The following is a 14546-nucleotide window of genomic DNA, read 5'->3' on the forward strand; positions in this document are numbered from 1 at the left end:
GGTGTTCCTTTTGCTCGGACTTATTCTTTTTCTTTATTCTTTTGCTAATTGCCGATTTTTTAAGAAACTGAAAAGCTTGTATAATTTGATTAAAATTGTATCTCTTTATTATCATCTCTCATTTATGACCAACGCGCTCCTATCCGTGTTCTTAATATCAACCCGAACAAAGACTTATCATGCTTGATTCTTCGTTATGTATACGCACCTTTTCTGTCACTTAAAATAACGAAGAATGTTTTTCCATTAGTTTTCAAAGATTAAAATGTTTGTTTTACTCGTCTTATCAAAGTTTCAGTGCTCCAAAACAACTATAACTGATAATTATTCTCTGATTGTTCCATTTAAATGATTTTAAATAATAAAACTGTGTTTTTTAAATGAATACGAAAATTACTCAATTTCTTTCATTTTAATTTATCATTTTATATCTGCTATACTTATTAAATTGATCAAAATTACGGGTACAATTTTAATAATTACTCACTGAAATTATCTAAATTTATATATTTTTAGATATTACAATTATCCCCCTCTTTCCCTCAAATTATTTTATTATTCTATTACATGAAAAAATATAATCTTTTAATTTCCTCTTTAATTACCTTAAGTTTATTTACCTTAATTAATTTTCTTTTTGATTAACTCAAATCAATTTAGTTTCAAGCTTCACAAATTTAATTCAATACAGTTTTACATATTCAACGTTTATCTAATAATAGATTTTATAACGAGAAACAACGTTCAATATCAAACAAATTCAAAGGAACTCTAAAGTTCTCCAAGTACCGACGTGTCTGATCGAATATTTCTCTGTCTATCATCTGACCTCGAGAGGACGGTAGTGGAAAAGATAGGCTTCGAATACGAGTTCATGAAACGTGTTTGCGTCGATAAAATATGTGTTCCAATATTAATGGTATGTACGAAATTTTACATTTACGATTCTCTCAAATTTTATTATATACAAATTGCGTAGCACAGCGCGAACGTATTTATGCGTGTTTATATTTTATGTGCGAAGATTATATAAAATTGAAAATAAAAAGAAACAAGGTATTGCTTTTGTAAAAAAAAAAGAGGTAAAATAATTTTACCGGATAATAATTGTAAAATAAAATAATTAGATATCTGTTGAATGAAAAATTGGTGGAAAATTTCAATCGATTTTGTTGTACAAATTATATAAAAAATTAAAAATAAAAAGAACCGAGGATATCGCTTTCGTAAAACAATTTGTAAAATTTTACCGGATAATAATTGTAAAATAAAATAAATTAGATATCTATTGAATGAAAAATCGATGAAAAATTTCAGTCGACTTTGTTGTAAATACATTACAAATAAAGTAGAAAATGCAAACTAGAAAACACGTATATGGCGTATGTTTCATTTTTATGCAATATTATTATAAAATAATCATATTTGAATATATATAATCTTACTTGCACGCTCTAGTTTTGTAAATTCCTGACTCAGCTATGAGTATCCGTCCTTTTTAGCTGCCCTTGCTTGCACATTCAGCATTCAAAGCAAACTGAGCATATACGCTCAGCTACTGAACATGGAAGAAAAACGCGAGAGAAAGATTTTAAAAAAATATACCGTAGAAAGTAAAAAAAAAAAAAAAGATATCCATAATTCACCATTTACACGGTCAGAATTCTATTGTATTTGTAACCTGACAATGTAAAATACTATCGACCATAGGGCAATTTCCCGAAACCTCTTAAGTCGGGACTAAGTTATTGGAAGAATATTCAAAAATAACGGGATCGAACGCAGGAGAAAGAGGAGCGATGCAATAAAAAAAGTCGTACAATAGAAAGTGGCGCCGAAAAAAAAGACTCGGATATTCTTGAAGAATATCGAAGGACATGAGAGCACCACGTGCACGAGGTAGGCTATATGGCATCACAGGAACGCGCCGGATTCCGACGTGATCGATAACGGGGGGCGTGTATCGACGAAATATTTCACTCTCGTTGGATTCGCGCCGACCACCGAAGGATGCTTCACGCGCATGCACGGCCGGAGCCGGACGTGTGCATATGTGCGCGATGACAGATCGAACGAAACGCAGTCGCCGCCGAAAGTGTGTTTCGGAGAGCGCGCGGTTAATCTCCGTTTACATATGGCAACGAATCGTCTCGCAGTGTAATTCACACACACACACATACACACACACACACACACACACACACACACACACACATATATATATATATATATATATATATATATATATATATATATATACACGAATATCTCTCTTTTTATCCCGCATTATATTATTGTTTTTTTTTCCTCGTTTGTTCAATATTTGCGATCAATGTTCGAGGTATAAGCGCATGCCTACGTGTTATTGTATATAATTTTTCTATCCGTATATTGTATAATAATTAAAGTTTGAATTATTCGAATTGTTGAAGGTTTTTTTATATTTTGCATCCAGTAATATTCCTATTAATTATATCGTTTTGTTGTGTAAAATGTGTTTTAAATTTTTATCATTATGCGGACTTTAGATAAAGTGAGGAGTGAAGCAAACAGGTCGTGTATCTTACAGTTAAATGGTATATGTATAATCCAAATTTTGTAACTAATTTGTACTAATTTAAAATGATATTTAAACAAATGCACAAGTTCAATTAAATGTTATTCAGAGTGAGTTAATTTTTTTTAAATTTAATGATTTATTTTTCAAGTTCAATGATTTATTTTTTTGATTTAGCAATTACGATTAAAATATTCTTTATTAGATATACATATGTCGAATGTGTGCAAAATATATATAAATGTACATTATTAATAGTTTAATATGACATATGTTATATATCGTTATATATAAGTTCATGATCGTTACTTTTTAAATTTTATCTACCTACATTTAAATAAAGCATATAATTACTATTGCAAAAAGACATTCAAACTTTTAACATATAATCTTTCAGCACATTTAACTTGTAATCAATTGTTAATATAATTATGAAATACAGAAATATATCGAATATATCGAGACTAATATTCAAGAAACTAAATAATACATTTTTTTAAATATTATTGTGTATAATAAAAAATAAACTGTGGAATTTATATAAATATTTCTCTTGGCGTTTGAATGTTTTGCGCGACTTTGAAAACAATTTATTTTTCTCACTTTATCTCTTTTATTTCTAACTAAATTTTAAAACTACATTAAAATTAGCACGAGGACATTTAACTTGTAATCAATTGTTAATATAATTACGAAATATATCAGTATATCAATATATCGAATATATCAAGAACAATATTTAAGAAATTAAATACTACAATTTTTTAAATATTATTGTGCATTAAAGAATAAACAGGAATTTATATAAATATTTCTCCTGATGTTTAAATTGAGAGTAGGTTAATCGCATCCTTTTTATCAATTGGGAACGTTATCGAGGCCACGAGGACATTCTCTGCGCAGGTGCTCGACGCGGCATGCGAGACCTTTCGATCGTTCTCTCTCAGTTAAAAGGTGTTTGTCATCCCCATGCCCTAATGTAGATCGTAATCGTCGTCTCGGCGACAAACTAATCGAATCGATCTTCATTTAAAAAAAGTGAGAAAAAAGGCAGAAAGCCCGCGTGTGTCCTTAGTACGCAGGATTAAATCGACCGATGAATCATTGAAATATTGGAAGGCGGACGAGTTTAATTGTTTTATTATCGATTATGACATATACTTGGGTCGAAAACTTTTCCGTTTTTTTTTTTTACAAGAAAGTAAATTATTTGATACTTGACCGAGAAAGATAAAATGGGGTTAAGCTAATTAAATCAACTAGCGTGTTACAAATTAGTGTTCTACTTATTAGGATTGGCACCAAGGATTTCTTCTTTTCTATTTGATGACGAGAATGAAAATTAGCGGCTAAAGGCACGCGAGATTCCTTCGGTTTAAACCTTACATCGGGAAACTCGCTAATTTGCTAATCTAACGAAACATTTTTGCGCGACTTTGAAAACAACTTATTTTTATCTCCTTTTTTCAACTAAATTCTAAAAATACATTAAAATTAGCACGAAAAAATATTTAAAAAATTATATATGTATAATTATATATAATTATATATGTATAATTATATATAATTATATATAATTGAGTAAAGATATACTCGTAATATATATACCGAGTCATATTTATTTTTAAAATATCTTATACTATTTATATATTATATAAGATAATATTTTAAAAATGAATATTGCTGGGTAGAAATATATTAACGAGTATATTTACTCATATTGTTATTATTGTATTTTTTTATAAAATATTATGGAAAATATATTATTTAAATATCGCTCATATCTAACACTACGTCTCTATATTTAGTGATTAATATCACTTTTTAATTCAAATGATAAAAATGTAATTAAACAAGAGAGACATTTTCTTCCATGCTCATCTTTTGCTACTTCAAAGAACCTGTTATATTTTTCTTGTATCTTTAACCTTTCTAAAACGGTTCTAACATTAAAACGTCTCTATATTTAGTGATTAATATCACTTTTTAATTCAAATGATAAAACTGTAATAAAACAAGAGAGACATTTTCTTCCATGCTCGTCTTTTACTACTTCAAAGAACTTGTTATATTTTTCTTGTATCTTTAGCCTTTCTAAATCGGTTCTAACTTTAAAACGTAGTAAAAGATAAAAATAAAACAACGCCATCGTACGTAGATACATTATTAATTAAAGGTGTTACGAAGTTTTGTCATTAAGGTTTATCTCAAGCCTTGCGCGTGTTAAATATTAAGCGCGCGGCGGAGAATCAATGTCATCTATGCACATATACATGCACGCGGTTATAACGCGGATGACGTTTTTCTTGTATGTCGACAGATATCGATGAGAATGTTGAACATGATACAAAAGTCGGATAACGAAAACGTCGCCGTCGACGACGTCGGCCTCTGCACGCACGCGAGTTTGATCGACCGCGAGTTGTTCGCCACGGCCTTGATGCATTAGACGACCGTGGATGCATCGGACGCAATCAGAATGTCATTCTTCGGGCGGAAAATGGGTGGCAGGAGCAGTGGAAGCTCCGAGCACACCGGTCATAACTTACAGGACGGTCTGTTTCAAATTGCGTCGCAAGCTTGCCATATCCTGGTGCAAGTAAGTTGCGACCAAGAAAAATCTTTGCGATATTATTATTTTAATATCGACATTTTTATAAACACAACAGATAAATAAATTATTGTTGCAAATAGCAATCAAAATACAATTCAAAATAATATTGAGAATAAGACATGAAAAAATGATATGAAGAACAGCATCGATAATAAGTGTTGACTTTGTTGCTGATGCTGAGTTTCATTGTCAAATATATAGTCTATTGTTAAATAAAATAAAATGGTGATCATAGTCAAATCATTTTATACACGAGAAAAAATAGAGATAATCATTAGACATAAAGAAATCATTTGAGATATAGAAACAACATCTGTATATTTATATTCTAGAATCGCATGGCATGTGTTACCTCTTCATGTTGTAATTCATGAAACGTGTAATAGAAACGTTTGAAATTGATGCGGATACGACGACGTGTACTGTAATCTTAATAAACATCTCGCGAACATCTCATTAATCATGCATACTTTTGTTCTTCCAGCAGCGGATTTTTTTTTTCAGCATGTAGAATAAATTAATTAATCATTTGCATGTACATACGATGATACACATGGATGTATCTTTTGTTAGAAATTAGAATCATCAGGATATATTTTGCATTTCTTCATTCATATTTGCGAGAAACACAAATAAATTTGAAATCAATTCACAGCAAAAAACCAAATGTAACTGATATTTGTATATTTCTCTATATTTCACTTTAGAAACTTATGTGCATATTATTATAAATTAAATTGAAAATTTGCTAAATCTTATACATACAAATTTTATTAATAATAAATATATCTACTTGAAATTATCTGGAAAACAGAATTTTGTTACGTATTTGTAGCTTCAAAATTTAATTTATATAAAAAATAATTCTCAAAATAAATAACATTAGCTTCAACCTTTTGTATATTTTATATTATAAATAATTATCAATTTCAAATCAATTTTTTTCTGTTAAGGTAAATAACACGCACAATGTGTCTTATGGAGGTAGCAATAATGTGAATAATATCGCGTATTCGAAATATACTACGGCTGGCGGCCCAACCGCCCCGACAACGTCGTCATCAACAAAAGGGACAACCGCTGACAAAACTTACCCAAAGTATGCAGAGCCTAGGAATAAAGACCAAGATGTGGTTGTATTGTTACCAAATCGTAAGAACAGGGCACCACGACTTAAGCACAAATTGTCGGTGAGTCCTCTCATACTCCTAGAATCAGATATAAAATTTATGTGATGATGATCTATTGTATGTACGTAAAGAATTCAGAAAGAAGTAAATAATTTATAAAGCGATTTCACGCGATAACACGCGATTTCATACTTTAAGTAGATTTTATTGATCTACTCCAATATTGTACTGACAAATATTTTTTCTTATTCTCTATTTGCCTTTATAAAACTAACTTTGCTTTACAATAAAAAACTTTCTGACGATTAAATGATGCCTAAGAAAATAATTTTTTTCTTTACGTATCTATAATATGTCAGTGGAAATCTTATTATGTACTTATTATTCGAAAGGAATAAAGGAATAATATATATTTAAATAATACTGCGAAATGTTTGCAAAAATATAAAATGAAATAAATTTACATACATTATTACGAGACAATATTTTTTTCTCTTTAAAAAATGTAAAATGTAATGATCTCATTGAATAAAAATCTTTTTGTTTATTCTCGACATTTTCTTGTCATGTTGTTGGAAAAAAAATTCCGATTAATTTTGCATCGAGTTCATTCTTTCCTTATGAATCACGAGCGGATCGATTATCATAACATGCGTTCTCGCAAATGACAAAGTCCGTGCGCTCCTTATCATATTAACGAGATAAAATCCAATATCATGTGTTTAGTTGAAGTGATTTAAAAACAGCGATGAAAGATAACAAAGCGAATTTCCTGTTTATGTTATAATAAGAATTCTCAAATCGCTTAAATTATGTAACAATGTTGCACTCGTGATATATGCATCCTGTTTTAGACCGTGTCCGAAAATGCACGGCTAGATGTAAACTCTCCGGGCGGTGACGATGACTTTGAGTTATGGGACCAGTCTGGATTTATGTTAAGGAGCGATGTGGATGATCCTCTTACAAATGCAAAGTACGTATCACATTTTTTATTGCACATTTAAAGAAGCAGAGCAGCTTAAATTATACTCGCACAATCTATAACGGTTCTTAAAAGATAATATTTTTCAATTAAACACTTTTATATAACCTCCTTTAATTAAGAGAATAATATTAATTATTGAATGAATAAATTATTATTTTCCAAGCACACGTACATACAAAGTTTATTACTTTTATTATTATTTTGTATGTAATTCTCTCTCTCTCTCTCTCTCTCTCTCTCTCTCTCTCTCTCTTTTTTTTTACAAAATAAAACAGAATAAGTATTAGAGAACTAGTGAAATTGACACTTGAAATTTTAAAGCCTCAATGTGCATAAAAAAATGTTATCGCGATAATCGCATGTAATGAACTTATTATAATTCCTGTCAAAGATGGGGAGCGCAGAGTTGGTGCAGACCCAGTTGCATACCGATAACGATCATATTGATTTTGATCGTCCTGGTTGTACTTTTGCCATTGTTGGACCACGCGGCAGACAAGAACATGTTAAATGCCACGGCATTGGATTCGGAATCTACGTGCATGGATCATTGCAATATATCCTTAGTAGAAACTATACCCATAGGCTTAAATTACAGTAATAATACGGCGCGACAGGAGACCATCTATGATTCATGGATGGATCTGATCGAAATGGCACAGAACACCATTGAAATCGCATCGCTTTACTGGACAATGAGGAAGGAAGATGTGTCTCCTTTCGATGATAGTGCTAAAAAGGTAAGTAACGTGTAATATCACAGTATGAGATATAAACAATTGCAATCTATTGATCTTCGCTCGATTAATAAATGCGACTCGTCATAGGGAGAACAAGTGTTCCAGGCGCTCTTAGAAGCTGGAAAAGATAGACAGATTACGTTAAAAATTGCACAGAATCTTCCTTCTCACTTGTCCCCGAATATCGATACACAAATCTTAGCAAGAAAAGCTAACGCAATGGTAATTTTTTAAACATATTTTGATAGCATAGATGTGTCGCTCGTGAAATAAAAACAATATTATACTATTTTTATTTCAGTTATTTATAGTACAGTTCATATACATTAATAATAAAAGTTGTCACTCTGCGTATACCATATATAGATAAAAGACAATTTTATTATTCATTCGTTAAAATTTGATCGACGCAGTTTAGTTTTACTTTTCTCTTCTTTTGTTTTTGCTTCGTATAAATGCCAATTTTTATTCAGGTAAGAGACTTAAATTTTGCTGGATTGTTGGGCGGCGGAGTACTTCATACAAAATTGTGGCTTATCGATCGTACTCACGTGTACGTTGGTTCAGCAAATATGGATTGGAGATCTCTCTCGCAAGTAAAGGAACTCGGTTTGGTGGCGCTAAATTGTTCCTGCTTAGCAAACGATTATGCTAAAATATTTGATGTAAGGGATTATTTTATGAAAGCAATACGCATCATTTACTGTATTGAAAATCATTTAATATAACATCGATTTTTTTTTACTGTATAGGTATATTGGAAATTAGGAGAAGACGGTAAAGTACCTTCCACATGGCCAGATTCTCTCAGCACAAAAATAAATATAGATAATCCTATGAATTTTACATACATGGAAAATAAGTACAAAATGTTTATCGCGGTTAGTATTATTCGATATTAATAAATGCGTTACGATACGCGCAGTGCAATTATTTTTTTATTAAAATTAATTATAAAAAAATATGATATTGAACACATTGCAGAGCTCACCTCCGCCATTCTCGCCGAAAGGCAGAAGCAACGATCTAGACGCGATTTTGCACTGTATTGCTAAAGCGGAAAAGTTTATTTATATCTCTGTGATGGATTATTTTCCATTAACAATATATACTGCACAAGTGAAGTATGTATAAAGATAAAAAATATATGTTTGTGCATGTATGTATGCATGCGTGAACTTACACATATATTATATAAAATACGATAAAATAAATTATAATTTAAATTATCATATAATGGCTAAAATGTGTAGAATACCTTTAAAATGTGTGTTTATTAATATATCGTGAATGTTTTGCAAGTATTGTTATATACTTTCTTTCTCTTCGTATGATGTAGCATTATCTTTTATTTCGTTTCTTTTATCAATAATAACTTCATATTTATTTGACAGATATTGGCCTATAATAGACAATGCTTTGAGAGCGGCAGCAATCGAGCGTAAAATAAACGTGCGTCTCTTGATTTCCTGGTGGAAACACTCAAGAAAGTCGGAATCGTATTTTCTTAAATCATTGGAAGAACTGACAAACTCCTACACCAATGTCAAAGTCGAAGTAGTAAGTCGAAGTAGTATTATATATATTCTCTACATGTGCGTATAGTTATAAATATGATCGTCAATCACTGTCATTTGTTGAATCTTTGCAGAAAAGATTTATCGTACCAACTAACTCGTCCTTAGACAGAATACCGTTCGCAAGAGTGAATCACAATAAGTATATGGTCACCGATATAGCGGCTTACATAGGAACGAGTAATTGGTCGGGTGATTACTTTATTGACACAGCCGGTAAGTTAATGCAAATATGTCTCTTTTGCGAAAATAAAATGACACAAATTAGAGTAATAATAAAATTGTACATGCTTATGTTGTTTTTTATGAATTTACATAAGAGCAATTTTTTCTAAAAAAAAAAATGTATTTTAACATAAATATTCGAATTCAGGTATCGGTACCGTATTCGAAAGCGTTGGACGTCAAAATAGGGACAATATAAGACAACAGCTGGAAAATATCTTCCACCGCGATTGGTATTCCAACTATTCTTTCCCGCTACTTTCCAACTATAATATAAGTGAGACGCGTTCCGAAAACTCATGGGGTTTATCGAGAAATTCATATCAGCGTTCGTCATATGAACATTATTTGCATGCATAATTATAATATCTACTCGCCTTAATCATGATTTTTAATCGTGACAAATTTTATCATATCAATTTATAAAAAGAGAATTTATTTCTTATTTGTGATTTATATAGAATTTATTTGATTTCTCAACAGAAACAAACAAATTCATTCATTTTTCTTTATTGCGTTTTTGACTTATATATGCGTTCTTTCTCTGTTATTTTTAATAATTCTTATATTTTTTAAATTTTCATGAAACTTATGATTGTGTGCAGAAGGTGAATCATTGTAATATCTGGAATTCATTGTATATGTTACTGTCTATTTATGGCTTATGGGATTTTATATGTTGTGTATACACGTGACATAACGCTTGAAACCTTTTAGTAATGAGATTTTAAGAAATTCAATTAAATTATGTAATATTCTAGCATTAAAAGAGGCTGTTACAATGGTAAGTTAGCTTACATTTAAAAATATATAAATTAATATTACTTTTTTTATATATACAATTTTTGAAAGAATTATTATCATAATCGTGAATTTTAACTTGCAATTAATAAATTCAGTCAAAAACAATACTGACAATGAGTGAACATAAAACTTATACACTATACACTTGTATACTTTAATATAAATTTAATATGTAATCTTCTTATATATGTGCTAGTATATAATTAAGTTGTTTTTTCGATCTTTCGTCTCTCTTTAAAAAATCCGCTTTCTAAATCTATCTCTTTATTTTTTTTAATTTTTGCCGAAAGCGTGCCGATTAAAATGATAAACCGTAACAGTTCTTCCTTCATATTGATCTCTCTATCTCGTGATCGTACTATCTATATTTGCAAGTATGTACATTTATGTGCCTAACAAGCATACCTATATCATTTAACGAAAAGGATAAAACGTGCCTTATAAAAATTATTTTGATAGGTACGGTAAAATATTAATCTACGTTCGAGAAATGCATCGATTCTGCGTTCTTCCATGTAAACCGTGATCTCCTTAGAATTCATCTTTGATTGTTACTTATGTTGTGCCTGTTTAATAGTATATACAAAAATGGAATCCTGATTATGAACGATATTTTGTTATATTTAACATGTAAAAAAATAAAACGTTCTGGAATGATTCATAGCTTGATAAAAAGACTATTATAAAGACGCTTATACGAGACATTGATAAGATTAAGATTAATTAATACTATAATTAAAATATAAACTCCACATTTTCAAATAATTATTACTATTTAACTGATAATTTTTGTCACCTGAAATTTTGTGGCTATTAGTATATCGTTGAATACTATTGCAATTGCGTAGTATAAAGTACAATAAAATTTAAATTATGATCTTTTGCAAAAACGCGTCAATTTTTGTGCACAATTATGGCTACAGGCCTCATATAAACTGAGAACTATTAGGCAAAAAATGATAATTATTTCAATTTAAGTTTTGTTAAAGTACTTAATTATACGCGCAATTGTGTGTTGGGTAAAATAGATCAATTTTTGTGCACAATTATGGTTACAGACCTCATAAACTGAGAACTATTAGGCAAAAAATGATAATTATTTCAATTTAAGTTTTGTTAAAGTATTTAATTATACGCGCAATTGCGTGTAGTGGGTAAAATAGATTACAAGATCAATAGTTATAAAAAAAAAAAAATTTACAAAATTATCAGTTAAAGAAGGATAATTATTTGAAAGTGCGCAGTTTATATCAAATAATTGGAATACGTTTTAAAATGCTAGCAATTTTTTGAAAAATTATCTTTGTTATGCATATTATTTAAAATTACACAATATTCGAAGTAAAAAAAATATATACAGAAAAATTTTGTAACTTAATACAGCCTTATCTTGTTACACAAAAAAAACACTCAAAAAAATGAATAAATTAATATCGTCTTTATTTAAAATATCTCAATATTCAGTATTCAAATAATAATGGTTAAAGTATTAGTAAAATGCTGGTTTCGTTAAATGAAGAGAGAATATTAAATAACAAGCGATATACCGCAAAACTATTAAATACATTGTTGACAAAAAATGTCAGTATTATGACAATCTGCGATCTATATTTTATGATCTGTTGATGTAATAAAAAACAGAAAAAGTGTAGGTATAAAATCGATATAAGACTTATATACTTTTAAAATAAAAAATTATATTGTGAATTATCTTATAATTTTATTTTAATAATTCATCGATTTCTAATGGAAAAAATATACTGTATTAAAACTAGTGCTCAGTTATGTAAATATTGCCTATAATCTCTTTAAGTCTACTACCTTACGTATTATCAATTGCAAACAACGATAATTAAAACATTGTTTTTTTTAAATGTATCGTGATATATTGCGAATCTAGAGAATACACACATATATATTATATAAAAATTTCTCCGCCATATTTGTGTGCCTTGTTTTAATAAGTGCCCTTATAATTGTACAAAACGCGAAAAAATATATTTTAGTGGCTTGATCTCAATGCTATAAATAGATAGAAAATAAAAATCCAACACAGAAAAAACAGTATCCTTGAGAAAATGCAAATATGCCTTGATTCAAGTATATTTTATCCTTATAATAGCGCCAAATATAAATAATTTTGGATAAAGGATAATTTATCCTTAAAACAAAGTGCAAAATATTCTTGGTTGAAGCTAAAATTTACTTATAAATATTGCAAGGACAAGTGACAACTGAGCATGATATAAGCAGTACTTTCAAGTATATATAATAATTCTTAGTTCAAACGTGACTAAGTTTGTTTTTATCATATGCGATTTTTAAAACCAGAATATATCTGAAGGATAAAATATACTTCACACAATCTTATTTATTATTAAGGCAAATGAAAATTTGTGATTACAAAGAGCATTCTATGCTTAAATCAATCAAATAGTGTTCAAGAATAAAAATATACTTAAATCAAGGATTCCTTTTTTTCTGTAAATATATAAAATCTTTTGCGCCAAGGTTTTATAAAAAAAAAAATGTTACATAAATGCATATTACAAATGTTACATATGCATCTTACAATTATGGCGTAATTACTAATCGATTTATTATCACAGAAAAACAGTATTCTTGAAAGAATGCAAATATGCCTTGATCAAGTATATTTTATCCTTAAGGATAGCGTTCAAGAATAAAAATATACTTGAATCAAGGATTCCTTTTTTTCTGTGATCTTATAATTAAAAGAAACGTTATATATATATATATATATATATATATATATATATATGTATATATATATGTATATATATATATATATATATATATATATATATATATGGTATATAAATCGAATTTTAAAAATAAACTAATAAAAATTTAATGTCTTATATGAAAAAAGACAAAATTATCCGAAATTATCCTTCATATCATATCGTCATGAAAATCATTATTATTATTAGGCATCTCTAAGTTATTATCAGCATAATTCAGTTAACAAGCATATTTTAATATCAAATAATGTTATTTCTACGTCAAATAATGTGCATTTGTTACATGGGAAAGCATCATATAAGAAATATCAGAGTCGGATCTATATATATGTTTTGTCATCCGAGGCAATATTAGTAATTGGTGTCTCGTTTCTCTACATACGCACGCACACACACACACGTTAAAATAATATGTTTTCTACTTAAATTGCTATATAAGTTGATGCTAATATCATTTTTGCATTTTTCTAAAAAAAATTTGTTTCTAAAAATTGATCATTTTACATCTCCTCATAATCTTTCGCTCAAAGCGAGTGCACTACCCTAGATTCGGCTCTGAGAAATATAATTACCGTTTATAATTTATACTGTTTATATTTACTAATTGTCTTTTATATTTTATGCAAAATTAAAATACAAAAATTCAGATAAGAAATAGGTTAATGAGAATCAAGCGCAGAAAGTAGGCACAGCAAACTCTTTTCTTGAAATCTTCTTTATTTAACTTGAATATTATGACTCCTCCTTTAAACCATCTGTCAAATGTTTTGCTAAAAATCCAAAAGAAGAATCGAAATATTAAAATTAAATTAAGATTTTATTTTTTTTAACTAAAGATTTTAAGAAAAGTTTACAGTGCCTACTTTCTGTACTCTTAATTATTAGTCAATTTTCTATCTGAATTTTGTATTTATCCTTTTCTATTTCGTTATTTGCAAAATTAAAATGTAGAATTTTCATACATGCAACTTTTTAAAATTTTACGCTTTAATATATTTTACTCGTCTAGGTTCTCTATATACTTAATTGTAATTATACTTCTTATTTCAGTTGGTTGCTGCAAAAATGTAAGGTGATTGCGAGTATTCTTTGTATAAGTTATTATGTATAAATTCGTTTTGTATAGATTTGTGTTGTATATAATGA

General features: G+C 28.9%; 1 protein-coding gene and 1 long non-coding RNA gene across 10 annotated transcripts in view; one reads left to right on the top strand and one right to left on the bottom strand.

Moving 5' to 3' along the window:
• The window catches only part of LOC114929298 (5'-3' exonuclease PLD3), a 12656-nt gene extending 79 nt beyond the window's left edge, over positions 1–12577 (top strand). The window contains exons 1-14 of one of the 9 annotated variants that reach the window (XM_085480204.1): positions 2005–2157; positions 2529–2576; positions 3392–3511; positions 4878–5156; positions 6125–6361; positions 7156–7277; positions 7681–8029; positions 8117–8251; positions 8503–8694; positions 8782–8910; positions 9014–9153; positions 9424–9589; positions 9681–9822; positions 9980–12577. In XM_085480204.1, coding sequence (XP_085336330.1) covers positions 5037–5156; positions 6125–6361; positions 7156–7277; positions 7681–8029; positions 8117–8251; positions 8503–8694; positions 8782–8910; positions 9014–9153; positions 9424–9589; positions 9681–9822; positions 9980–10191 — 1944 coding nt within the window. In that variant the 5' untranslated portion in view covers positions 2005–2157; positions 2529–2576; positions 3392–3511; positions 4878–5036 and the 3' untranslated portion in view covers positions 10192–12577. Of the gene's footprint in view, positions 1–14; positions 79–722; positions 920–2004; positions 2158–2262; positions 2577–3391; positions 3512–4877; positions 5157–6124; positions 6362–7155; positions 7278–7680; positions 8030–8116; positions 8252–8502; positions 8695–8781; positions 8911–9013; positions 9154–9423; positions 9590–9680; positions 9823–9979 lie in introns of those variants that run through there. The other 8 variants (XM_085480203.1, XM_085480198.1, XM_085480199.1 and 5 more) reach the window with 8 other exon arrangements.
• Positions 6009–14546, bottom strand: part of LOC114929302 (uncharacterized) — a 32566-nt gene continuing 24028 nt past the window's right edge. Inside the window, exon 4 of the long non-coding RNA XR_003819228.2 lies at positions 6009–6379. This is a non-coding gene — a long non-coding RNA (uncharacterized LOC114929302). The remainder of the gene's footprint in view (positions 6380–14546) is intronic.

This window comes from Nylanderia fulva, unplaced genomic scaffold, assembly GCF_048542155.1.
Source record: "Nylanderia fulva isolate GAGA-0341 unplaced genomic scaffold, ASM4854215v1 Scaffold14, whole genome shotgun sequence".
Classification (NCBI taxonomy): Eukaryota; Metazoa; Arthropoda; class Insecta; order Hymenoptera; family Formicidae; genus Nylanderia; species Nylanderia fulva.